Raw genomic sequence first — 25,627 nt, 5'->3', positions numbered from 1 at the left:
GAGGAGGAGGAGGAGGAGAGAGGAGGAGGAGGAGGAGGAGGAGGAGGAGGAGGAGGAAGTTGGCCAGGCATGGTGGCTCATGCCTGAAATCCTAGCACTTTGGGAGGCCAAGGGGGGCAGATTGCCTGAGCTCAACATTTCGAGACCAACCTGGGCAACATGGTAAAACCCCGTCTCTACTAAAAATACAAAAAATTAGCCGGGCATGGTGGCATGTACCTGTAGTCCCAGCTACTCGGGAAGCTGAGGCAGGAGAATCACTTGAACCCGGGAGGTGGAGGCTGCAGTGAGCTGAGATCATGCTACTGCACTCCAGCCTGGCAAGACTCTGTCTCCAAAAAGATAAATTTATAAAAGATAGTACTAGAAGTCGTGAAAATATGAGAAAGTCTACGGCTGTGTTTTTCAAACGTGCAGTTCGTGCTTAAAGTACAAGTTTCAAGAAACCATCCCGGGGGTTTCTGATTCAGTGTCTTGGTGAGGCCCAAGAATCTGCTCTAATAAAGGGTAACCCAGAAGATTCTGAGGCAGGTATTTCATGCTCAGATTGAAATAGGCTTAAGTACAATCTGGAGGTAAGGAAGTAGCAACAACATGTGTAGCCAACCCTTTCTAGAAGGTGGAGAGAAATAAACAGAGGTTGGTAAGTGTAGAGGGGTATGAAGCCAAACAGAGGGTTACCTTTTTGTGTATTACTAGTTTTTAAAAGGTAGGAGATACTAGAGCTCTGGTTCATAACCTTGGCTACACACTGTAATCACCTGTTGAGCTTTCTAAAGAATACTGACGCATAGGACTCAACCCAAGCCAGTAATTCTGAACCTCTGAGAATGAGATCCAGGTAGATGTATTTTTTAACTTTAATTTTATTTTTCCTTCCCTCCCCCCCAACATTGTTTTTATCTCCCCAGTGCCTGGCAGACAAGTGTGTCCTCAATTCATGTTCATCGCTGTGGAAAGAATTGCTGGCCAGTAGCAGATGATACAGACCACGGGAAACCACTTAATGTATTTTAGAACTCATATAATCTTCGTGTGAAAAAGATTACAGTCCAATTCCCTGACTTTCAAATGGAGAAACTGAAGCCCAAGAAGGGAATTAAATGCCTAAGATCTCTCGCCTTAGTAATGGTAAATCAAGATCAGAAGCCAATATTCTAACTAACTCCCAGGTCAATGTTTTACTGTCTTTCAACAATCTAATTTTGACCACTTCCCAAATCCATTCACCCAATCAAGATCCAGCGTCTAATAACACTCAATACCTCATTTCCTCAATCAGGAACCGACCCTGTCGTCCCTTTCATCCGACCCGTTGTCACCCCCAAACCCGCCTGCGTCTCATTTATTTTTCCCCCCATCACAGCTGCAAACCCGGGATTTAACCACAGGGGCTGAGCGCCTCTCACTGCGTTTGCGCTGCTCTAGTAGCCGACTCTGTCGCCATAGCAACCGGAGACTCGGAATCGGCCTGCAGCAACAGTAGGAGAGGTGTTCTTGATATAATTATTTTTTATATATGCGTTCCTTACCGCTTCCCGCGCCTGATGCGTGAATTTGAGGGTCTGGTAGGAAAGCTCCATTTGACGCTGTGCTAGGACCCGAGAGAAGGGAGAAGAGGAGTCAGTTACTGGGCTGACCCGTGGATCTAAGGAACCTGACGCTTAACCAGCCCGCCCCTTTCCGGATTGGCTAGAGCCTAGACACGCCCGCCAATCGCTGGCCACAGACGGATTCTTCAACATGCCAATCAGTGTTAGACCATGCATGTTTAATCCAGAGTGTTTGCGTGACACTGGCCAATGAAGAGATCGAGGAGGGAAGACTGGTAGAGCATGGGGCGGGCTTTGCAATTGTTTTGGTTTCTTAATTCGTTTCTAAAATACAAGTTGACCCAGGGCTATATACCATAATATTTGTCCTTGATTTCAGCAGTTGTTCAGGCCTTTGCGACCCAATGCTTCCATACTCAAGACCATATTTTGACGTCCCGTCTTCTCCTCCCTGGATTAGGGTACAGGTTTGGAAATCCATTCTGCTTTTCTTTGAAATTCTCTGTGCATGGTCTATCTAGACTGGACGAATCTGCTGTGGACACTTTGGTTGTCAAGAGCCTTCTGGGATGCAAACTGTGCATCATCAAACTTTCCCTTCTCCTCCAACTCCCTTCACATCAGACCTGCTCTCATTAGAGTTGAAACACATGGACGTGTTTTCCTCTGCTCCATTTTCTTCATGTGTTAACTAGTCTGTTTCTTCAATGTCTTTCCCTTCTGTCTCTCTTGCTGTGAATCCTATTCCAAATCATCCCTTCATCATGATCTTCGGTCTTCTTCATCCATTTCTCCCTGCAGGATACAAAAATATTCAAGTCTCCTCAATCTACAAAAAAAGATTCTCATAAGTGTTGAACTGAATCACCTCTCTCCCATTCAGGGCAAGGTTTCTGAAAGGACTAGCTATCCGCTTCCTCATTTCCTCACCTTCCATCCATTTCTCAATACATTCTGGTCCTGCTCCTTTGAAGCAGTTCTTGCCAGAGTCGTCAATAACCTCCTAATTGGGAAATCCGATTACAGATTATTTAATATTATTTATCTTATTCCAACATGGCACCATGTGAAATTGTTGACCACTTTCTAATTAATAATTCTAACTGTAATTTATTGAACATCTACAGCACCAATGTACTATGTGATTTACTTGGCTATCTAATATAATCCTAACACAACATGGAGAAGTTATTAATGCCCCAATTTACAGTTATGCAAACAGGCTAAAAAAGCCAAATTATTAATAAGTAGCTCTAGGTAGAGTTAGGATGCAAATCTGTTTCCTGACTGAAGCCAGTGCTCTTTTCACTATGCCTTGCTTCTACCCTTCCTGTCTAGGCTCACCTCTAATTCCCATCTGGATACAGGCAACCCCACTCTAACACAAGCGAACTGCTTACAATGCTTGTGAATGACTGATGAGTAGTTCTTTGGCTTGGAGGACCACTCTCATCCCTGCTGCATAAGAAAAAGTCTATATTGGCTGAGCGCGGTGGCTTACGCCTGTAAGCCCAGCACTTTGGGAGGCCGAGGCGGGCGGATCACAAGGTCAGGAGATCGAGACCATCCTGGTTAACATGGTGAAACCCCGTCTCTACTAAAAAATACACACACACACACAAAATTAGCCGGGGCGTGGTGGCAGACACCTGTAGTCCCAGCTACTCGGGAGGCTGAGGCAGGAGAATGGCGTGAATCCGGGAGGCGGAGCTTGCAGTGAGCCGAGATCTCGCCACTGCACTCCAGCCTGTGCGACAGAGCAAGACTGTCTCAAAAAAAAAAAAAAAAAAGAAAAGAAAAGAAAAGAAAAAGAAAAAGTCTGTATTGCCTGCTAAGACAGTTCAAAAATCACCTTCTAGGACAATTCAATGGCATTTTCTCCTAGCAATCAACTATACTTATCTTAGGTGAAGCTTAGGCAGAGAACAAATTAGTTCCTGATTCCACAACATACTTTCATACTGCACTTATCACATTGTTTTTTGACATATGGCTTTCAAAAAGTTAAAAATGTGATTCTTTGATATGAATGAACACCTGTGAATGATTTTGCCTAACTCATTAATGAGGGAGCCAATAAGATGGTAAAGCTGGTTTAAAGAACATTATAAGGAACTGAATATTTACAGACATTTTTAGAAAACAATGTTAGTATAGTATCCCTTAGCATCTACTAGAAACTGGTTCTATGGTTCCCACTGATACCAAAATTGGGGATGCTTATGTTCCTTATATGAAATGTCATACTACTTGCATATAAGTACGCACATCTTCCTGTATACTTTATGTATTTATGTATTTTTTATTTTTTATTTTTTTGAGACAGAGTCTTGCTCTGTCACCCAGCCTGGAGTGTAGTGGCACAATCTTGGTTCACTACAACCTCCGCCTCCTGGGTTCAAGCAATTCTCCTGTGTCAGTCTCCTGAGTAGCTGGGGTTACAGGTGCATGCCACCAGGCCCAGCTAATTTCCCTATACTTTATTTTTTATTTTTATTTATTTATGTATTTTGAGACAAAGTCTCACTCTGTTGCTCAGCCTGGAGTGCAGTGGCGCGATCTCAGCTCACTGCAACTTCTGCCTTCCTAGTTCAAGTGATTCTCCTGCCTCAGCCTCCTGAGTAGCTGGGATTACAGGCACCCACCACCACATCCAGCTAATTGTTGTACTTTTAGTACAGATGGGGTTTCACCATGTTGCCCAGGGTGGTCTCGAACTCCTGACCTCAAGTGATCCACCCCCCCCCCCTTGACCTCCCAAAGTGCTGGGATTACAGGTGTGAACCACTGCTTCCAACCCATCCCGTATACTTGAAAACATCTCTAGATTACTTAATACCTAATACAACATAAATTCTGCGTTAATAGTCACTATACTACATTTTTATTTGTATTAATTTTTATTGTTGTACTATTTATTTTTATTTTAATATTTTCAATTCTTAGTTGGTTGAATCCCTAGATGCCAAACCCGTGGATACAGAGGGCCAACTTTATAAGACTGCTAGGTTAGATACAAAACCTGTTAATGTCTTACAAGGCAATGAAACTATAACCTTTGAAATTGTCTTTTCTGAGGAACACAAATCTGTTAGTCAACATTATTCGACTAAGTCAGAGTCCTTAATTAAGAGTAAGTCTCGAAGTCAAATAAAGATACATTCCTCTACTTTTGGCCACTTTCATTTAAATTTTAACAAATTAAATACAATTAAAAATCAAATTCCTCCGTTAGCTTAGACACATTTCAAGTATTCAATTGTCACATGTATCTAGTGCTACTGTATTGAACAGCACAGATATAAAACATTTCCATCACTGCAAGTCCTATTGGATGGTGGTGCTGTAGATAATCAAATAATACTTGACTGGAACTTTTTTTTTTTTTTTTTTGAGGTGGAGTCTCCTCGCCCAGGCTGGAGTGCCATGGCGCGATCTTGACTCACTGCAACCTCCACCTTCCGGGTTCAAGCAATTCTCTGCCTCAGCCTCCCGAGTATCTGAGATTACAGGCGTCCACCACCACGCCTGGCTAATTTTTGTATTTTTAGTAGAGACGGGGTTTCACCATGTTGGCCATGCTGGTCTTGAACTCCTGACCTCAGGTGATCCACCTGCCTCAGCCTCCCAAGTGTTGGGATAATAGGCGTGAGCCACCGCGCCCGGTGACTGGAACTCTTAAATGATGCTTGATCCTTGATTGGGCTTCCTAAACAGTAAAACATTGAAGAAACATACTGTATTCCTTTTTGCCTTATTTCCAAATTTAAGATAGTTTTTCTAGAGAATCTCCTCCATGTGATCATTAGCTTTCAAACTTTTCTAAGCAAGAAGTATATTAAGAAATATATTTTAGCCAGGTGCGGTGGCTCACACCTGTAATCCCAGCAATTTAGAAGGTTGAGGCAGGAGGATCACTTCAGCCCAGGAATTTGAGATCAGCCAGGACAACAGTATGTTGTAGTAGACACAGGGACAAACCCTGTCTCTACTAAAATTAAAAAAATCAGCCAGGCATGGTGGCACGCCTGTAGTCTCAGTTACTTGGGAGGCTGAGGTGGAAGGATCACTTGAGCGCCAGAGGACAAGGCTACAGTGAGCCGTGGTCATGCCGCCGCACTCCAGCCTGGGTGACACAGCAAGACCCTGTCTCAAAAACAAAAAACAAAAAACAAAACAAAACAAAAACAAAGCCAGGCAGGGTGGCTCACACCTATAATCTCAGCCCTTTGAGAGGCCAAGACAAGCAGATCACTTTAGGTCAAGAGTTTAAGACCAGCCTGGCCAACATGGTGAAACCTCATCTCTACTGGAAATACAAAAATTAACCAGGGGTGGTGGCACATGCCTGTATTACCTGCTACTCGGCAGGCTAAGGCAAGAGGATGTCTTGAACATGGGAGGCAGAGGTTGCGGTGAGCTGAGATCGCACCACTGTAGCCCAGCCTGGGTGACAGAGTGAGACTCTGTTTCAATTAAAAAAAAAAAAAAAGTAAGACAATAAGAAATACATTTTACGGCTGGGCACGGTGGCTCATGCCTGTAATCCCAGCACTCTGGGAGGCCGAGGAAGGCAGACAGGCAGATCAAGAGGTCAGGAGTTTGAGACCATGCTGGCCGATATAGTGAAATCCCATCTCTACTAAAAATACAAAAATTAGCCAGGTGTGGTGGTATTAACCTGTAGTCCCAGCTACTCGGGAGGCTGAGGCAGAAGAATCACTTGAACCGGAGGTGCGGAGGTTGCAATGAGCCGAGATCATGACACTGCACTCCAGCCTGAGCAACAGAGCGAGACTCTGTCTCAAAAAAAAAAAAAAAAAAAGGAAATACATTTTACATGAGGACCTACGATAAAGGTATATAACAAATTGAACTCAAGTTTATTGAAATACTTACGCTTACTATTGTAATGCCCTTTGATATTCTCTGCTTCTCTTCTTTAAAATGCTCATTGTTATGTAATAATCTTCTAGTGTTCACAAACTGAAGTTTGAAAAACATAGTACTAGACTGAAAATTCCTTAAGGGCACTTTTTAAAAACTTATTATTTCATCATGCTTAGTATAGCTAATGGAATCAGGAAATATTTATTGAACGAAAAACTGATTCTCTTTTTCACTCCTTATTCTGTAAGATTTCATTTTGAAGAAAGAAATTTGCTACAGAAATGTTTTCAAAGAGCTTCTTCCTCTGGCCATATCAAATAACTAGTACTGGACTAGATCTGCTACTCAAAACAACTAGAAAACTAGACCATTACACAACAAACTAAACAAGATAGAGAAATAGTTTTCACAAATAAGACAATAGGCATCACAGAAATGAGATACAAGAGGGAAGAAAAAAAATTAAGGTGAGCCCTGCAATCATGGTAGATTTCTGTGTGGAAGTACTTTTTAGACTTTAGTATAGGAGGAAGGAACAAAAATAGAGCATGTTAGCTTCACTAAGTTGAGAGATAGAAGTTTGGGGATGCTGAATCAGGTTAAACTTGCAGGACAAATTGTTAACAGAAAGCAGTCCTGATACAGACCCCAAAAGAGGGTTCTTAAATCTTGCACAAGAAAACATTCAGGGTGACTCCATAAAGTGAAAGCAAGTTTATTAGGAAAGTAAAGGAATGGCTCCTTCATAGGCAAGGCAGCCCTGAGGGCTGCTGGTTGCCCATTTTTTTGGTTATTTATTGATTATATGCTAAACAAGGAGTGGATTATTCTTGCCTCCCCTTTTTAGACCATATAGGGTAACTTCCTAACATTGCCATGGCACTTGTAAACTGTCATGGTGCTGGTGGGAGTGTAGCAGTGAGGACGACCAGGGGTCACTCTCATTGCCATCTTTGTTTTGGTGGATTTTGGCCAGCTTCTCTACTGCAACCTGTTTTATCAGCAAGGTCTTTATGATCTGTATCTTGTGCTGACCTCCTATCTCATCCTGTGACTTAGAATGCCTTAACCGTCTGGTAATGCAGCCCAGTAGATCTCAGCCTCATTTTACCCAGCTCCTATTCAAGATTGAGTTGCTGTAGTTCAAATGCCTGACAAAATTACTGGAAAAGAATGAGTACACAGAAAAAGACTTCTAGAAATTTGTATAGCAGTCTCCTTGGGTCTTTGGATGAATTCTAACTTGTGTGTGCAAAGGATGAGAGTCCATGAGACCATACACATCAAAAAACGTGGAAAGAACAACTTCCAGAGAGCTGAAAGTAGAAAAATTAGCATTACTCACACAGGCCTGAGAGAAATTCATAGTTGGAGTAGTCAGAGTACTATTCCAAACCCTTTTGACCAAACCCTGACAAGGTTTAAAACAAGCCTCAAAAGGATAGAGTTGATCTGCAAGTAACTTATCTGCCTAACAAAAGAAAACCCAGCATTCTTTAAAGGAAGAAAACAAAATTTAGGTACTCAACAACATCTTATTCACAATATCCAACATCCAACAGTATCCAACCAATGAACAGGAGAAAATAAATCATTAGAAACATATCCAGAAATTACAGAGGTGATAGAATAGCAGACAAGGACTTTAAAATAACTATTATTGTGGTCAAGAAAGGAAAACTATGAGCATAATGAGAGACATAGAAGATATTATAATGGAACAAAATTAACTTGTTTGTTTGAGACGGTGTCCTGCTCTGTCACCAGGCTGGAGTCTGGAGTGCAGTGGTGCAATCTCAGCTCACTGCAACCTCCACCTCCCGAGTTTAAGCGATTCCCCTGCCTCAGCCTCCCAAGTAGCTGGGATTACAGGCACAGGCCACCTCACCACGTTGGCCAAGATGGTCTCAATCTCCTGACCTCGTGATCCGCCCGCCTTGGCCTCCCAGAGTGTTGGGATTACAGGTGTGAGCCACCGTGCCCGACCCAAAATGAACTTCTGAAATTAAAAATTTACTGGGTGAGCTTAATAGCAGATTAGAATTGCAGAAAAAGGATCAGTGAACTTGGTGATGTAACAGTAGAAACTATCCAAGATGAAATACATGGAGAACAAAAGGGTGTGTTAGATATGAGTTCTAAATTTCTTTTCAAAGACTATGTTAGTATGTTCAATTGTTTGCCTTCTACTTTTAAACTTAACTTCCTCGTAAAGCAGTGTTTTTCAATTACCTACTCCACCCTAACTCTTTCCGATTACCGGCTACCTGCTCTGCCCTGACTCCCGCCAAATGACTCACCCTGTCATTCTCTTTAAATTAGCCAATCGGAATTAGTTTAGCCTGTGCGGTCTAACCCAAGACAATAGGGGAAGGACACAGCAGCAGGGATCACGTGGGTCTGGTATAAGAACCCCTTCCCCTCCCTTGTCCAAGTGTGCGCTCACCATTGCTCCACCTGTAAGGGTAGGCACTCTTCTATAGAAGTAACTTGACTTGCTGAGAATTAAAAAGAAAATTTTATATTCGAGTGCTATTCCTTTTGCCACACCAACACTAGATGTGACAGCTGGAAAACAAAAATAAACAGAGTCTTTTTAGGGTAACATTAGGCATTCTAATGTGTGCAAAATTGACTCCAAAATGGAAGAAAGCAGAACTTTTTTTGAAGAAATTATTTACACACCTGTAGTCGCAACAACTCAATAGGAGTGAGATTTGTCTCAAAAAAAAAAAAGAAAATTATACTATTTGGTGGATATGAAAATAGAGCTCAAGCCTATCACTTTGTTTCCCAAGGCACATTATTTTTATTTTCATTTTTTGCTTTTCCTCCCCACCCTTCCCCACCTCCAAGGCACATTATTTTTTAAAGTATTGAAAAAATACAATCCAATTTTAGTTGGAGAAAACCAATTATTCCACTTATTATTTCTGTGACAGCAAGGATGTTTTGTAAGGTGATTTCTGAATGGGTGTTGTTGTTGTCGTTGTTGTTGTTTTGAGATGGAATCTGGCTTTGTTGCTCAGGCTGGAGTGCAGTGGCACGATCTCGGCTCATGCAACCCCCACCTCCCGGGATCAAGCGATCCTCCTGCCTCAGTAGACCCCCCATTCCTACCCTTAGTAGCTGGGTTTACAGGTGCTTGCCACCACACCTGGCTAATTTTTGTATTTTTATTAGAGATGAGGTTTCGCCATGTTGGCCAGGCTGGTTTCAGACTCCTGACTTCAGGTGATCCACCTACCTTGCATCCCAAAATGCTGGAATTCTGAGTGTTTTTAAATAACTTTGTTTGTTTGTTTTTGGAGATAAGGTCTTGCTCTCTCAGGCTGGAGTACAGTAGCACCATCATAATAGCTCATTGCAGCCTGGAACTCCTGGGTTCAAGTGATCCTCCCACCTCAGCCTCCCAACTTTCTGGGACTTTAGGAGCGTGCCACCATACACAGGTAATTTTAAAATTTTTTTGTAGAGCAGGAGTCCAGCTATGTTAGCCAGGCTGGTCTCAAACTCCTGGCCTCAAGTGATTGTCCCAACTCGGCCTCCCAAAATGCTGGGATTATGGCTAATCATAAGTTTTTTGTTTTATTAACTCTCTTCAAATCATACGTTAATTCATCAAACCCTTTCTCTCCTCGTCCCCTCCCTACCTTGGAATTCTGTATTCACAGCCTCATTTATGTCAAACTGTCTTCAGCAGAGCTTCTCTAGGCATGCAAGAATGAGAGGGAGTTTTCAAGAATGACAAGAAATGTGCCTGCCTAACTGCAAACCTTGTGATACTCAACTACAAGTTGTCTCTGAATATATATTGTTAAAAGTCCATTTTTTTAATGTTTCTAAAAAATGTATCCTGTCATTCTTTAAACACTGTCAACTCTGTCAAAGAGAGAGAGAGCGTTTTAATCACACCGACATTCTGTGTTGGTATATATCCTCTCTGCCAAAGATTGTTGGAATGTAAGACTAAAGAGCTTTTATTGGATCTTATCCACAGATAGAGTGAAATCTGGTTTTTGCCCCATCACTGTGTTATTTTCTAATTTACCCTGAATGGTATCACAATGTTGGCCCTGTCTTCCCAATTTCATCTCCACTGCAGTCCTATTACCGGCCTTCCTGTAGCCCCACATAACAGTTCAGAGCTCTGCTCTGAAGTCATACAGGCCAGGGCTGGAATCTTGCCCCATCACTAACTCCTGATTTTAGGAAAGGTATTGGACCTGTTCAAACCTTGTTTCTTCATATGCAAAATGGGAACAGTAATAATCTCTCATAATGTGGTAGGGATTAAATGAGACAATGAGTGGAAAGGACTGCCTTACTCAAGTTTCCTTGATTTAGAGATTGTTTGCTTTTTTTGTTTTTAAGAGAATGAATAACCAACAAAACAAAGAGACTTAGCTCTGTTAGTTTTAAAAATGAAGGGGGTGTATTTCACTGGAAGGATAGCAGGGTAACCTATGTCATTAAGCCAAGGAAACATTGAGCAACAAGCTTCAGAAAGGGCAGAGACTAGTGTAGCTTCAGGGGCCTCAGCAGCTGTTCCCTTCACTCAAAAGTGTCCTGCCATTAGTATGACTCATCTTCAAACTTCTTTAGCCTACACATCAATCAGCTCAAACTTGCAAGGAAAAGAATGCTGTCTCTGGCTAATGGATGGACTTTTCTCAATCAGTGTTGCTTTCAAACCAAATCAATTGTGGCTAGCATGCAGGATCTCAGATATGAATAGGTCCGCAGGGCCTATAGGAAGGAAAATGAAGTTGATATGCACTCCAAAAAGTATGTGATTCCAGTGCTTGGAAATGCCTGGCACATGATGAATACTTTATGGGTTTTGGCTATTAGTGTTGTTACTGTTGATAGAATACCCTGTAATTTTCAGCCTCTATACATTTGATTCTGCCATATTTTACCACTGAGATGACATCCCTTCTCTTTTTGAATGAAAATAAATCTTTTTCCTTTTTTTTTTTTTTTTTTTAATGGAGTCTCATTCTGCCACCCAGGCTGGAGTGCAGTGGTGCAATCTTGGCTCACTGCAACCTCTGCCTCCCGGGTTCAACAATTCTCCTGCGTCAGCCTCCCAAGGAGCTGGGACTACAGGTGCGAGCCACCACACCGGGCTAATTTTTGTCTTTCTAGTAGAGACAGGGTTTCACCATGTTGGCCAGGATGGTTTTGATCTCCTGACCTTGTGATCCACCTGCCTCGGCCTCCCAAAGTGCTGGGATTACAGGCATGAGCCACTACGCCTGGCCTCATTTCTTCATTTGTTCTGAAAATACTTATTTCATACTTGATGTGAGTCAAACAATGTTCTTGGCAATGGAGATAGAGTAGAGAATAAAGTCCCTGCCTTCATGGAACTTATATGCTAGTAAAGGACTGGGGGTGCAGGAATTTATCATCCCCATAATACATGAATTAATATCATTTGAGGTAGTGACATATTCCATAAAGAAAATCAAGCAGTTTGAGAGGACAGATAATGATACTGGAGGAAGGATAGTGATACTAAGTGAACCAGGGACAAAGGGAGTTGAAACAAGGGACTGCAAAATGTGATAAGGCATTTGATTCTTATTTTTAGAGTAATGTAAACCCATTGAAAGGTTGTGAATAGGAGAATGGTGAGATCTAATTTATATTTATAAAATATTATTCTGGATGCTATATGGAATGAGAAAGCAAGGAGATAAGATAGATAGCTACTGCAAGTTATCCAGGTCAAACTGTAGCAGCAGCAGTGGAAGTACTGAAGAATGATCAGAGTTAGGATATATTTTGTATCTATTTTGTTATAAAATATCTTAAGCATACAAGTGTAGAGAATAATACATTGGTATATTCACCTTCCAGGTCTATCAAATCCTAACATTTTGCCATATTTGCTTCAGATCTTTTCTTTTTTAAAGGAAGAAAACTGTGTAAGTATAGCGGAATCCCCAAAATAGCCTTTACAGATCCTACTCCCATCCCCCAGAGGTACCAGCTGTCCTGGTTTTGATAGTCACCATTCACATGTAAGGTTTTGAATTTTTATCACATATGTATATATCCATGAATATACAGCATTTATGTTTTTTGAAAAATGTATATAAAGAGTAGATAACTTTTTCCAACTTGATCTTTTCATTTAACATTGTTTTTGAGATTGCCCATGCTTTTATATGTAGCTCTAGTTTATTCATTTTTTTCTTACTCTACACAAAGCATTTTTATAAATTTTTTGAGACAGAGTCACCCAGGAGTGCAGTGACACAAACATGGCTCACTGCAGCCTCAACTTTCCAGGCCCAAGTGATCCTCCCACCTCAGCCTCCCAATTACCTGGGACTACAGGTGTGCACCACCATGCACAGCTAATTTTTGTATGAAGCGGGGTCTCCCTATGTTGCCCCAGCTGGTTTCTAACTCTTGGGCTCAAGTGACCCTCCTGCCTCGGCTTCCCAGAGTGCTAGGATTACAGGTGCAAGCCACCAAGTCTGGCCCACATAGTATTCTTTTGCAGGAATATATCACAGTATTTACTGTCACGTTGATGGACAAGTTATCATTTTTTCATGATTACGGTGACACAATAAATATCCTTGTACATGTCTCCTAGTGCACATGTACATGTATAGGAGTTTCTCTAGGTTAGTGCTTCCTAAACTTTTTCAGGTCATAGAACTCAGAAATGATAAAATTTGTGTTACATTGGTAAGCTGGAGGGAATCTAGAAGCATCTATATATGCGGCTTGGTGAAAAAGATCACACAAACATTGATACATTATTATTAACTAAAGCCCACACTTTATTCAGATTTCTTTAGTTTGTACCTAGTGTTCTTTTCTGTTTCAGGATCCCAGCCAGGATACCATACAACATTTAGCTAATAAAAAATAAAAATAAATAGAAAATAATAAAAATAAAAATTTAAAAAAACAAAAAACATTTAGCTATTATATCTCCTTAGTGTCCTCTAGGCTGTGACAGTTTCTCTGACTTTGTTTTTGATGACCTTTACACTTTTAGGAGTACTGGGCAGGTATTTTGCAGAATGCCTCTCAATTGAAATTTGTCTACGTTTTTCTCAAGAAAAACTGGGGTTATGTGATTTAGGAAGATCACAGAAGTAAAGTACCATTCTCATCAGACCATATCCGGAGTTCATACTCTTATAGTGGCTTGTCACACCTCATCAGAACCTGGAAAGTGATGAAAAACTGCCTCAGGACAGCCTTTCTGATAGAGAGGTGAGTGAAAAACAGATTTTTAGCAGTTCCTCACAAACCTCCCACATTGGTTTATAGTCAATATTGTTTTACGGCATACCTAGTAATTTTTTTTTAGAAGAATTTTTGCTCTGTTGCCCAGGCTGGAGTAGAATGGCATGATCTCGTCTCACTGCACCTCTGCCTACCAGGTTCAAGCGAATCTCCTGCCTAAGCCTCCTGAGTAGCTGGGATTACAGGCACCCGCCACCACACCCAGCTAATTTTTAAAATATTTTTAGTAGAGATGGGGTTTCACCATGTTGGCCAGGCTGGTCTCAAACTCCTCACCTCAAGTGATCCACCCGCCTTGGCCTCCCAAAGTGCTGGGATTACAGGCATGAGCCACCATGTCTGGCCCATAAATTTGGATACGTAGTATTTTCATCATCATTCAGGTAAACAGTTTTAAATTTTTCATTGTGATTTCTCTTTTGACCCCTAGATTATTTATTTATTTGAGATGGAATCTCACTGTGTTGCCCAAGCTGGTCTCAAACTTATGGGCTTAATTGATCTCCCTACCTAAGCCTCTTGAATAGCTAAGAATAAGGTGCATACCACCATGCCCAACACCCCTAGGTTATGTAGAAAAGTATTTCTTAATTTTTAAACATAAAAATTAAGATTTTCTGGTAATTATTCATTATTGATTTCTAGCTTAATTGTACACAGACCATACTCTGTATGATTTTGATTCTTTAAAATTTATGGGCACTTGCTCTATTGTCAGAGTATATTCAACTTTTACAAATAGTCCATGTGCGTTTGAAATAACACATTTGTGAACATTAATATATAAATTGGGTTACGTTTGTTAATCATGTTATTTCAAAAATCTATATCTTTAATAATGTTGCTTTTGGGGCTCAGTTACTGAGCTAGGTATGGTAAAATGTTCCACCATAGAAAAGTGGATTTTGTCTGTTTCTCATTGTGGTTCTGTATGATACACTGAGGCCATGTTATTAGGTGCATACAAACTTGAAATTGTTATATTTTACTGGTAAATTTAAGTCACTCAAGGAAGAAGTATCAACTATGGCATCCTCAACAGATATTTATAGTTCATTTATAGTTCCTCCTGGTCCAGAGGGTCTTTTTTTTTTTGTTTTATTTTGAGACAGAATCTTACTCTGTTGCCCAGGCTGGAGTGCAGTGGTGCGATCTTGGCTCACTGCAACCTCTGCCTCCCGGCTTCAAGCGATTCTCCTGCCTCAGCCTCCTGAGTAGCTGGGATGACAGACACACACCACCATGCCTGGCTAATTTTTATATTTTTAGTAGAGATGGGGTTTCACCATGTTGGTCAGGCTGGCCTCGAACTGCTGACTTCGTGATCCACCTGCCTCGGTCTCCCAAAGTGCTGAGATTACAGGTGTGAGCCACCGTACCCGGCCTCTTTTTTTCCTTTTTCAATGTAAATTTATTTAAATACATAAAACTAGCCCGTTGCAGTGGCAAATGCCTGTAGTATGAGTTACTCTGGAGGCTGAGGCAGAAGTCTTGCTTGAGCCCAGGAGTTTGAGTCCAGCTTGGACAATATAGTCCATTTAGCCTTCGAAGGCTCCAGAAGATATATTTTTGCTGCCCCAAAGAGGTGGCGGCAGCTCTTTAAAATACCTGTGCTGGCTGTGCCACCTTGTCAGCAGCTTCCTCAGGAAAACATGGCTGCAGGGCTTACTTCCTGCTGGGCTTCCTGTGTCTTCATCTCTCCTCCTACGTGACAGGGAGTTAGTGGGTGTTGTGGCCCTAAATAGTCTTGTAGCATGTATTCTGGTTACTAATGATCTTAAACTGTGTGCTATATGCTATTAAATCTACACACTGAGTTCTTAAACCTATTAATTCTAGAGTTTCTATTAGGTTATTTTTTTCAAGCATGCGCATGTGTCAACATGCTCTCATTGCGATCTTTTTCTGGTTGCTCTGGTAGATTTCTTTTTGTTTGGTATTTCTATTAGTTCTCACTCAAAATGTTTGTTTCCATGTATGGTCTGCTAACTTTTTACTAAATACTGGTCATTTTTTGAGCAAATTATTTATAAGTTATTTTGACATTTAGGCTGATGATACCTTCTTATGGAGATAATTTTTGTTTATGCCCAGTACCTATGGATTGCCAGTCTAGGACCAGTTTATTTAACATTCTGGGTTTCAGATTTCCTGATTGGTATAAAACCAGACTGCAATTTGTGAAAGTGCTGATTTACCTCTGATTTACTTTTACCCTATGGGGCCTCATATTAAATATGAAGCACGTTTATTAACCTCTTCATCTCCTATGGGCACTAGATTTAGATTTCTTTTTCTCTTGCCCCATAATCTTGCAAAAATCACAACTCAGTTTATCAATTTTGCCTTTGCATTGGTAAATTCCTTCAGAAAAAATGCTTGGCTCAACTTCCTTGAATATCATCATCTAGATTTTGGCCAGATAATTCCTTATATTAGATATTTGCTTCTATTTTTTTTTTTAATCCAGCTTTTTTGGTCGTCCTCAGATGGCGAGTTGGATCAAATTACCAAGTTATATAACATATATGTTAACATGAGATCATCCTTGCATTCCTGAGGTAACTTTGCAGTTTATAAGTGAGATTTTAAAAACTACCTTGGCTTGGCGCAGTGGCTAACGCCTGTAATCCCAGTACTTTGGGAGGCCAAGGCGGACGGTTCCCCTGAGGTCAGGAGTTCAAGACCAGCCTGGCCAACATGGTGAAACCTGGTCTCTACTGAAAATACAAAAATTAGTGGGTGTGGTGGCAGGCACTTGTAATCCCAGCTGCTTGAGAGGCTGAGGTAGAATTGCTTGAACCCGGGATGTGGAGGTTTCAGTGAGCTGAGATCATGCCACTCCAGCCTTGGCAACAGATACTCCATCTCAGAAAAAAAAAAAAAAAGTAATAATAATAAATAAATAAATAAATAAATTAGCCAGGCATGGTGACATGCACCTGTAGTCTTAGCTACTTGGGAGGCTGAGGCAGAAGAATCGTTTGAACCCAGGAAGCAGAGGTTGCACTGAGCCAAGATCGCACCACTGCACTCCAGCCTGGGCAACAGAGTGAGATTCCATCTCAAAATAAATTAAAAAACAAATCAAAATAAAACAAACATTTTTAAAAAATAAATATAATTCAAAATTTAAAAAGGCAGGGTGCGGTGGCTCACACCTGTAATCCTAGCACTTCGGGAGGCCGAGGTGGGCGGATCACCTGAGGTCAGGAGTTCAAGACCAGCCTCGCCAACACGGTGAAACCCCCTACCTACTAAAAATACCAAAAATTAGCTGGGTGTGGTCGTGCATACCTGTGGTCAAAGCTACACAGGAGGCTGAGGCAGGAGAATCACTTGAACTCTTGCAGTGAGTCAAAATCATACCACTGCACTCCAGCCTGGGTAACAGAGCAAGACTTTGTCAAGAAAGAAAGAAAGAAAGAGAGAGAGAGGGAGAGAGGGAGGCAAGGGAGGGAGGGAGGGAGGAAGGAAGGGAGGGAAGAAGGAAGGGAGGGAGGGAGGGAATAAAGGTAGAATAAAAGAAATAAAGATAGCAGTAGAAAATAATTAAATGGAAAAAACAATAAAATAGAGAAAAACATAGTTAAAATGTTGCTCTTTGAAAGCAATTATAAAACAGACAAATCTTTAGCAAGAATTTTCAAGAAAAACATTAGAAGACAAGAACAAAATGTACATTTAGGAGCCCACCATAATTATAGATTCTGCAGAAATTTTAAAATAAAAGAATAGTTTCCTCCCAATAAATATGAGAACACAGAAGAAATGTATACAAACTACTAAAATAAATTAAAAAATGAAAGGGCTGGGCAAGGTGGCTCACACCTATAATTCCAGCACTTTAGGAGGCCAAGGAGGGTGGATTACCTGAGGTCAGGAGTTTGAGACCAGCCTGGCCAATGTGGTGAAACACTGTCTGTAATAAAAATACAAAAACTAATTGGGCATGGTGGTGCACGCCTGTATGCACCACCACTCAGGAGGCTGAGGCATGAGAATCACTTGAACCCAGGAGGCAGAGGTTGCGGTGAGCCGAGATTGCGCCACTGCACTCTAGCTTGGGCAACAGAGCAAGACTCTGTCTCAGAAAAAAAAAAAAAGCATTCTTCACTCATTTCACAAGACTGTTATAACTTTGATGCTAGAACCAGGCAAAGGTAGTTTTTTTGTTTGTTTGTTTGTTTTGAGATGGAGTCTTGCTCTGTTGCCCAGGCTGGACTGCAATGGCACGATCTCAGCTCACTGCAACCTCTGTCTTCCAGGTTCAAGCGATTCTCCTGCCTCAGCCTCCTGAGTAACTGCAATTACAGGTGCATGCTACCATGTCCCGCCAATTTTTGTGTTTTTAGTAGAGACGGGCTTTCACCCTGTTGGCCAGGCTGGTCTCGAACTCCTGACCTCAGGAGATCTGCCCGCCTCGGCCTCCCGTAACGCTGGGATTACAGATGTGAGCCATTGTACCTGGCCTGCTTTTCTTTTTCTAACTTCATTCACCGGACATAACTTTCCTCTAAAAGCAGATTTATCTTCATCCTACTAGTGTATGTTATGAACCTACGTCAAAAAGGTATCTTGAAGAAGGTTCTGTTCTGGAATCTAGGTCATTTAACTCATAGTCTATAAATTTTAATAGTAGTGACAAATTATGAGAATAGAAGATATTTGAAACTGAAAACATAAGTGACATGTAAAAAGAGGCATATAGAGATAATTTGGCAAAATAGAAAGAAGACAAAAGAGTTCTATCATGAAATCAAGAAGAGGCATTTCAAAGAAAGGCGGATATTCAATATTATCAAATAATTTCAAGGTTAAAGAAAATGTTAAGCAAAAATATATTTGATCATTGAAAAGTTATTAACCACATACATTGCTGGTGAGAATATGAAAAGTTGGATAAATATTCGACAGTTTAGTAAAAAGTCAAGGACCAGGTGCAGTGACTCCTGCCTGTAATCCCAGCACTTTGGGGGTCGACAAGGGCAGATCACCTGAGGTCAGGAGTTCGAGACCAGCCTGGCCAACATGGTGAAACACTGTCTCTATTAAAACTACAAAAATTAGCCGGGCGTGGTGGCATGCACCTGTAATCCGACCTACTCGGGAGACTGAGACAGGAGAATCACTCAAACCTGGGAGGCGGAGGTTGCAATAAGCTGAGATCGCATCACTGTACTCTAGCCTGGGTGATAAGACTGAAACTCTAAAAAGTTAAACATACATCTTCTCTATGTTCCAGCAATTCCATTCTTAAATATTTATTTTAGAGAAATACAATCATTTATCTATAAAATGTGCCGTATAAGAAAGTTGATAGCATTTATTTACAATAATCAAAACCTGGAAACAACATAAATGCCCATCAACAAGAGAAAGGATAATTTGGGGTCTATTCATACAATGGACTACCACTCAGCAATAAAAAGAAATGAATTGTGGCCAAGTGTGATAGCCCACGCCTATAATCCCAGCACTTGGGGAGGCTGAGGCAGGTGGATCACCTGAGGCCAGGATTTTGAGACCAGCCTGGCCAACATGGTGAAACTCCATCTCTACTAAAAATACAACAATTAGCTGGGCATGGTGGCACACACCCGTAGGCCCAGCTACTTGGGAGGCTGAGGCAGGAGAATCGCTTGAACCGGGAAGGCGGAGGTTGCAGTGAGCTGAGGTCACGCCATTGCACTCCAGCCTGGGCAACAGAGTGAGACTCTGTCTCAAAAAAAAAAAAAAAAAGAATTGAAATATGCAACATGTCAACCTCATATAATTTATGCTGAATTTAAAAAGCCAAGCAGAAGAGCATACACTGTATGATTCCACTTATATGTAATGTTAAAATATAAAAAACTAAATTTTAGTATTAGAAATCTGATCAAGGCCGGGCACAGTGTCTCACGCCTGTAATCCCAGCACTTTGGGAGGCTGAGGTGGGTGAATCACAAGGTCAGGAGTTCGAGACCAGCCTGGCTAACATGGTGAAACCCCGTGCCTACTGAAAGTACAAAAAAAATTAGCCAGGCATGGTGGCACATGCCTGTAATCTCAGCTACTCGGGAGGCTGAGGCAGAAGAATTGCTTGAACCCAGGAGGTGGAGGTTGCAGTGAGCCAAGATTGTGCCATTGCACTCCAGCCTGGGCAACAGAGTGAGACTCCATCTCAAAAAAAAAAAAAAAAAGAAAGAAAGAAATCAGATCAAAAGTTGTTTCTGGTGGGAGGTTTGACTGGGAAGGGGGAATAGGGATCTTTCTGGGGATTGATGAAAATGTTCTGTACCTTGATAAGAATTTTTTTATATGGATTGAAGTGTTTACTTCAGACATAAGGATTTAACTATACGTAAATTATAAATTTTATACAGGTGACCATTCTGCTACGCTTTCGAAGTTTATGTTTCAACTTTTTATTATTTATTTATTTTTGAGATGGAGTTTCACTTTTCTTGCCCACGCTGGAATGCAATGGCGTGATCTCCACTCATTGCAACCTCTGCCTCCTGAGTTCAAGCGATTCTCCTGCTTCAGCCTCCCAAGTTGCTAGGATTACAGGCATGTGCTACCACACCTGGTTCATTTTGTTTCTTTAGTAGAGATGGGGTTTCACCATGCTGATCAGGCCAGTCTCAAACTCCTGACCTCGGGTGATCCACCCACCTCAGCCTCCCAAAGTGCTGGGAATATAGGCGTGAGCCACCATGCCCAGCCTCAACTTTTTATTTTTTAATTATTATTTTTTTTTAAAGGCTAGTTAAGTGATGCAGTGAAAGTGGAGAAGAAACAAATTTGTGATTAAGGTTTTCAGAATAAAAAGTTGAGGCCGGGAGCAGTGGCTCACGCCAGTAATCCTAACACTTTCGGAGGCCAAGGTGGGAGGATCACTTAAATCCAGGAGTTTGAAACAGCCTGGGCAACATGGTGAAACCCTGTCTCTACAAAAGATACAAAAATTAGCCGGGGGTAGTGGTGTGCCCATGGTCCTAGCTACTTGGGAGGCTGAGGTAGGAAGATTGTTTGGGCTGGGAGGTGAAGGTTGCAGTGAGCTGTGATCATGCCACTGAACTCTACTAGCCTGGGCAACACAGTGAGACCCTGTCTCAAAAAAAAAAAAAAAGCGAGGAAAAAAATTTTTTTTAATTCCTTGTTCAGTTTCCTTGGTATTAGTTTTGGTAAAGTCTAAGACTAAGACAGTATTGGCAAAGCGTATAGGAGTTAGATAATGTGATATAAATAGATATATGCTTAGCAAAAGAAGAAAAGTGGCTTGGAAAACATCTGGGAGGCCTGAGCACTGTCACAGGGAGAGAGGAAGTAATCAGTTGGAAGGAAAAGAAAGATATTAAAATTGGTAAAGATATTAAAATTGGTAATGGGTTCAGAGACAGGATGCGAAAGGATTAAGAAGACAGGTGCTTGGAACTAAACTCAATGTTACAAGGTTGGTCCAACCAGGTTGGAATACTCTTTGCTAAAATTACTAGGATATATCATATGGTTCTTAATTATGTTTCTTAATGAAGTGCTGTTTTTGGGGGGGTATGTGTTTATCAGCTGTTTAGATTCAAAATCAGCTTAGTCAGCTGTTTAGATACAAAAAATTTACCATCTTTCACTTTATGAGTTTACAAAGTACACTCATATACCTGATCTATCAGGTATATGAGTTCATAAAGAGCACTAAAACATTTTTCATTGGGAATGTAATAAAGAAAAAAGATATATTTAATAGAATTCCTCTGGTAGAAGAGTTCAGCATGTGGCTGGAAATGGTACTTTGATATGTGGCGTTTTGTGAGTGATTACTGCACCTCCCTCCTTCTCCACTCCCCTCTAAGGGTATACAACATTACCATGTTATAAGGAAGTTGGATTCAAGTAAGTGCAGGGATTTCTTTTTAATGAGGATATATAAAGCTAGACCAGAGCAGAAATGATCACAACAGTGAAGAGAGACATGCCCTTTCTACCCTTTACCACTCAGCCATTCCTTTGAACATATATTGAATGATTATTAGGGAGTATAGATTAGAAAAAATGCCAAATTAATAATCTGGTCTGGTAAGACAAAGTAGCACCCTATTTCAGAATTATTTCCATTGCAACTAATAGAAATCTCAAGTCAAACAACCTAAAACCTTACAAGAAAGGCATTGGCTCAAGAAAACTGGCCAGTACAGAGGAAGGGTATCAAAGTCAATGCTGAGATTTTGTGTGTGTGATCTTTCTGCTCACAAGAAGGGTTGGTTCTCAGGTTGGCTCTTCACTGTAGCAAAATGGCGAGTGTTCCACATGCCAGAAAGTCTTATCTTTAATCAGTGAATAAATGTCCTAGGCTTCCCTCTGATTGGCCTACCTTAGGGCATGGGTCCACACTTGATCTACTTGGCAAAGCCTATAAATGCTCAGTACTAATTAGATTTATATGCCCAGGTGTGATCTAATACTGTGGCCAGAATGACTTTAACAGTCCTTAATGGCTCAGGCCAGTCTAGGGCAGCACCTAGAACTCTTTGCAGTCAAACCTACCCAACCCACCCAGGAGCTGCTACACATTGAGGAAGGGGCAGAATGAATGCTGAGAAGCAACTACAACGAACACTGAAGGTAAGTTTCAGTGGGGCTTTGCTTCTCTTACTGTTTTGTGTTTATGTTGGTCCCCTTTACGGGTGTAAGCTCCTCCGTGGCAGGGCCGTATTGTACTCCATTCATCTATTCCCTGAAAACTCCTTGCACAGTGACATTCACTTAATGTCTACTAAACAATGTTAAATTCTACTGAGGTGTAAATCAAGGCCTACGACGAATAAATCAAGAGTAAGAATAAGCCAAGCTAAGCTCACAAAGTTAATGGTGGACAGATTTAGAACCTGGACATCGTTCATTCCTTCCTTTATTCATTAAACAAATAAAAGGCCAACTATTTGTTAGGCATTTATCAGCCATTATAGTCTAGTGGGTTTACAATTTTTTAATAAAAAATTTTAAAACAATTATTTATCTTTATTTTTTGAGACAAAGTTTCACTCTTGTTGCCCAGGCTGGAGAGCAATGGCACCATCTCAGCTAACTGCAACCTCCGCCTCCTGGGTTCAAGCAATTCTCCCGTCTCAGCCTCCCGAGTAGCTGGGATTATAGGCATGTGCCACCACACCCGGCTAATTTTTTTTTTTTTTGAGATGGAGTTTCGCTCTTGTTGCCCAGGCTGGAGTGCAATGGCGCTATCTCCGCTCCCTGCAACCTGTGCCTCCCGGGTTGAAGCAATTCTCCTGCCTTAGCCTCCTGAGTAGCTGGATCACAGGCAAGCACCACTACGCCTGGCTAATTTTGTATTTTTAGTGGAGATCGGGTTTCTCCATGTTGGTCAGGTTGGTCTCCAACTCCTGACCTCAGGTGATCCGCCCGCCTCGGCCTTCCAAAGTGCTGGAATTTCGGGCGAGCCACGGCTCCTGGCCTAATTTTTGCATTTTTAGTAGAGACAACGGTTTCACCATGTTGGCCAGGCTGGTCTCGAACTCCTGACCTCAAGTGATCCACCTGCCTCGGCTTCCTAAACTGCTGGGATTACAGGCATGAGTCACTGCACCCGGCCAAAACAATATGTGTGTGTGTGTATATATACACACATATGTATATCAAATAAACAATCACACAAATACCTACATAATTACCATGGAGACATCTCAGGAAGAAGAAGTTCAGGTTCCTAGGAGAGGTCATAACAGAGGACTCTGAATTAAAATGTGGGATGTGAGTGAGGATGGTCTTCCTGAGGAAGTGGCACTTAAAGTGAAACCTGAAGGATGAACAGGAGTTAGGAACAAAGAGAGTGGGAAATTATTCTTGGTTCAAGAATCAACATTTAGAGGCCTTAAAACTTAACAGGAGGCCGGGTGCGGTGGCTCACGCCTGTAATTCGAGCACTTTGGGAGGCCAAGGCGGGTGGATCACCTGAGGTCGGGAGTTCGAGACCAGCCTGACTAACAAGGAGAAACCCCATTTCTACCAAAAGTACAATCCCAGCTACTCGGGAGGCTGAGGTAGGAGAATCGCTTGAACCCGGGAGGCAGACATTGCGCCAAGATCGTGCCATTGCACTCCAGCCTGGGCAACAAGAGCAAAATTCCGTCTCAAAAAAACAAAACCAACTTGCGGGGTGCGGGGGCAGGGGAGTGGAAGGAAGACCTGGAAGTGCAGTGCGGATGAAATGAGGGATAGTGGGAAGAGGCAGTAGGTAGGAAGCTGATTAAATAGGGCCTTAAAAGTTACATTGTTTTAAAGACCTTTCGTGGGTGGGTTCTACCCAATTCTTCGAGGAAATTGAACCCCGGACACCATCCAGCGATTTTTCTGACAGTCTTGAATCAGCATCGTCCTTCATCCTTTATCAGCACATTACGTGGGGGGGCCATCAAGCTTCTATCTACTTACTCTGCCTTGGTGTTTGACTCCTTCCTAGCTATCAGATTTCCCTGACTTTTTAGCATGGCCCTTCTGAGCGCTCTTATTTCACTTCTCCTCCAACCCTAACTCTCCCAACTCTGCAGTCCGTGACCTTCAGGTGCCCTTGAAAGTCAGAAAAACTCGGCAAGGTTGGTACTTGGAAGACATTAGCAATTCAAAAAGGTGTCACACAACCTCACCATTAGATGGGAACAATAGCTTACCCATATTTAGATAATTCCGCCACAACTACTCTGGGGGATGGTTTTATTTGAGGCGGCTTTTCCGTCCATAGCTACCGAGTGAAGGGCAACGTAAGAATCTTCCCGAATGCTCCTGACACGCGTCCCGGCCGCCTCTTCTTCCTCCCCGCCACTTCCCCAGGCCAGGCCCGCGGATAACGCCTCAGTTGCGACCCAGCTCTAGGCAAGTCCGCAGGGGCCTCCGCCGGGGAGGGAAGGCACGACGCGGGGCCAGGCCGCTGGGTAGCACGCCGGGGTAGCTGCGGGCGGGCGCCGTCGCCGGGCGGACGGAAGGCGCGGGCGGAAGGCGGTCGCGCGGGTGGGCAGGGGGCACCGCTGGGGGCGGGGCTTCGGCGCGTCGGGGGCGGGGCTCCCGCGCCGTTCACGTGACGGGCCCGGCGGTAGCGGCGGCGGCCGCGGTGTCTTAAGCGGCGCCCAGTGCAGGATGGTGCTGGAGGCGGCGGCGGCCGTGGTGGCGGCGGCGTCGTTGGAGGCAGCGGGAGTGGGTGCGGCGGCAGCGGCGGCGGCGCCCGCGGGTGGTATAAAATGGCGGATTTCGAAGAGTTGAGGGTAAGCGGGGGCGCGGGAGTGGAGAGCGGAGGCCGCGGGGGAGGGGATGGGAGAGGAGGTGGGGAAACCGCAACGTCGCCGGCCGCAGCCTGCTCGTGCCTCCGGGGCCGGTTGGCGGAGCCCTGAGCCCCGGCCCGCGGACGAACGGGCGCCGAGCGCGCGGGGGAGGGGAGCGGTCCGGCGGAGGGCACGCGGGCGGTGCGGGGGCGGCGGGCCTGGGCCGCGGCTAGTCGGCCCCTGAGTGCTGCCGGTGGTCCGCACACCTGGCGCGGGGGGCCGGGGAGCCCTCCGGGAGGGTCACATGGGGACCCGACATCCCAGTTAGCAGTGAGGGCCGAGGTGGGAAGCAACGTTTGATCTCCCACCTTCACCGGGGTGTACGTGTCTGTGGCGATTCGCAAGTCTGCATGCTACTCAGTTGGTGGAGGACTGTTTTCTGAAAGGTAAAGTTGCGTTTAGGAATCTCTCTTTTTATGGCTGATGCTACTGTTTAGTCAGGTCTGTCACGAGAAAAGGCCCCTTCTCCCACCCATGCCTCCTAACATCTTCGAGAGGAGCCTGGTGTTTGAGGAATCCTGCCTTCAATAATCGGCCTTAAACCTCGATGTTTTCTTAGTACTGTAGCAAGAAATCTGCAAAGTCTGTGTT

The 25,627-nt window shown here is 42.8% G+C and overlaps 2 protein-coding genes across 12 annotated transcripts in view; one reads left to right on the top strand and one right to left on the bottom strand.

The window, feature by feature from the left end:
• Positions 1-24,474, bottom strand: part of KATNAL2 (katanin catalytic subunit A1 like 2) — a 143,979-nt gene extending 119,505 nt beyond the window's left edge. For both annotated transcript variants that reach the window (XM_003914352.5, XM_017951702.3), the window contains exons 1-2: positions 24,392-24,474; positions 1,533-2,348 (exon numbers count right to left, since the gene is read on the bottom strand). In XM_003914352.5, the coding sequence (XP_003914401.4) occupies positions 1,533-1,583 (51 nt within the window). In that variant the 5' untranslated portion in view covers positions 1,584-2,348; positions 24,392-24,474. The remainder of the gene's footprint in view (positions 1-1,532; positions 2,349-24,391) is intronic.
• Positions 24,475-24,762: 288 nt separating this feature from the next.
• The window catches only part of PIAS2 (protein inhibitor of activated STAT 2), a 158,864-nt gene continuing 157,999 nt past the window's right edge, over positions 24,763-25,627 (top strand). For 7 of the 10 annotated variants that reach the window (XR_640469.3, XM_021930099.2, XM_017951699.3 and 4 more), the window contains exon 1: positions 24,763-24,979. Coding sequence is in view for 6 of the 10 variants with exons in the window: in XM_021930099.2 (XP_021785791.2) it covers positions 24,956-24,979 (24 nt within the window). In the remaining 4 variants the exon portion in view is untranslated. Of the gene's footprint in view, positions 24,980-25,244; positions 25,423-25,627 lie in introns of those variants that run through there. The other 3 variants (XM_021930101.2, XM_021930102.2, XM_021930100.2) reach the window with 3 other exon arrangements.

This window comes from Papio anubis, chromosome 19 (assembly GCF_008728515.1).
Source record: "Papio anubis isolate 15944 chromosome 19, Panubis1.0, whole genome shotgun sequence".
Lineage (NCBI taxonomy): Eukaryota > Metazoa > Chordata > Mammalia > Primates > Cercopithecidae > Papio > Papio anubis.
Note: the sequence above shows the minus strand (reverse complement) of the source record. Positions and strands in the feature narration are given on the sequence as shown.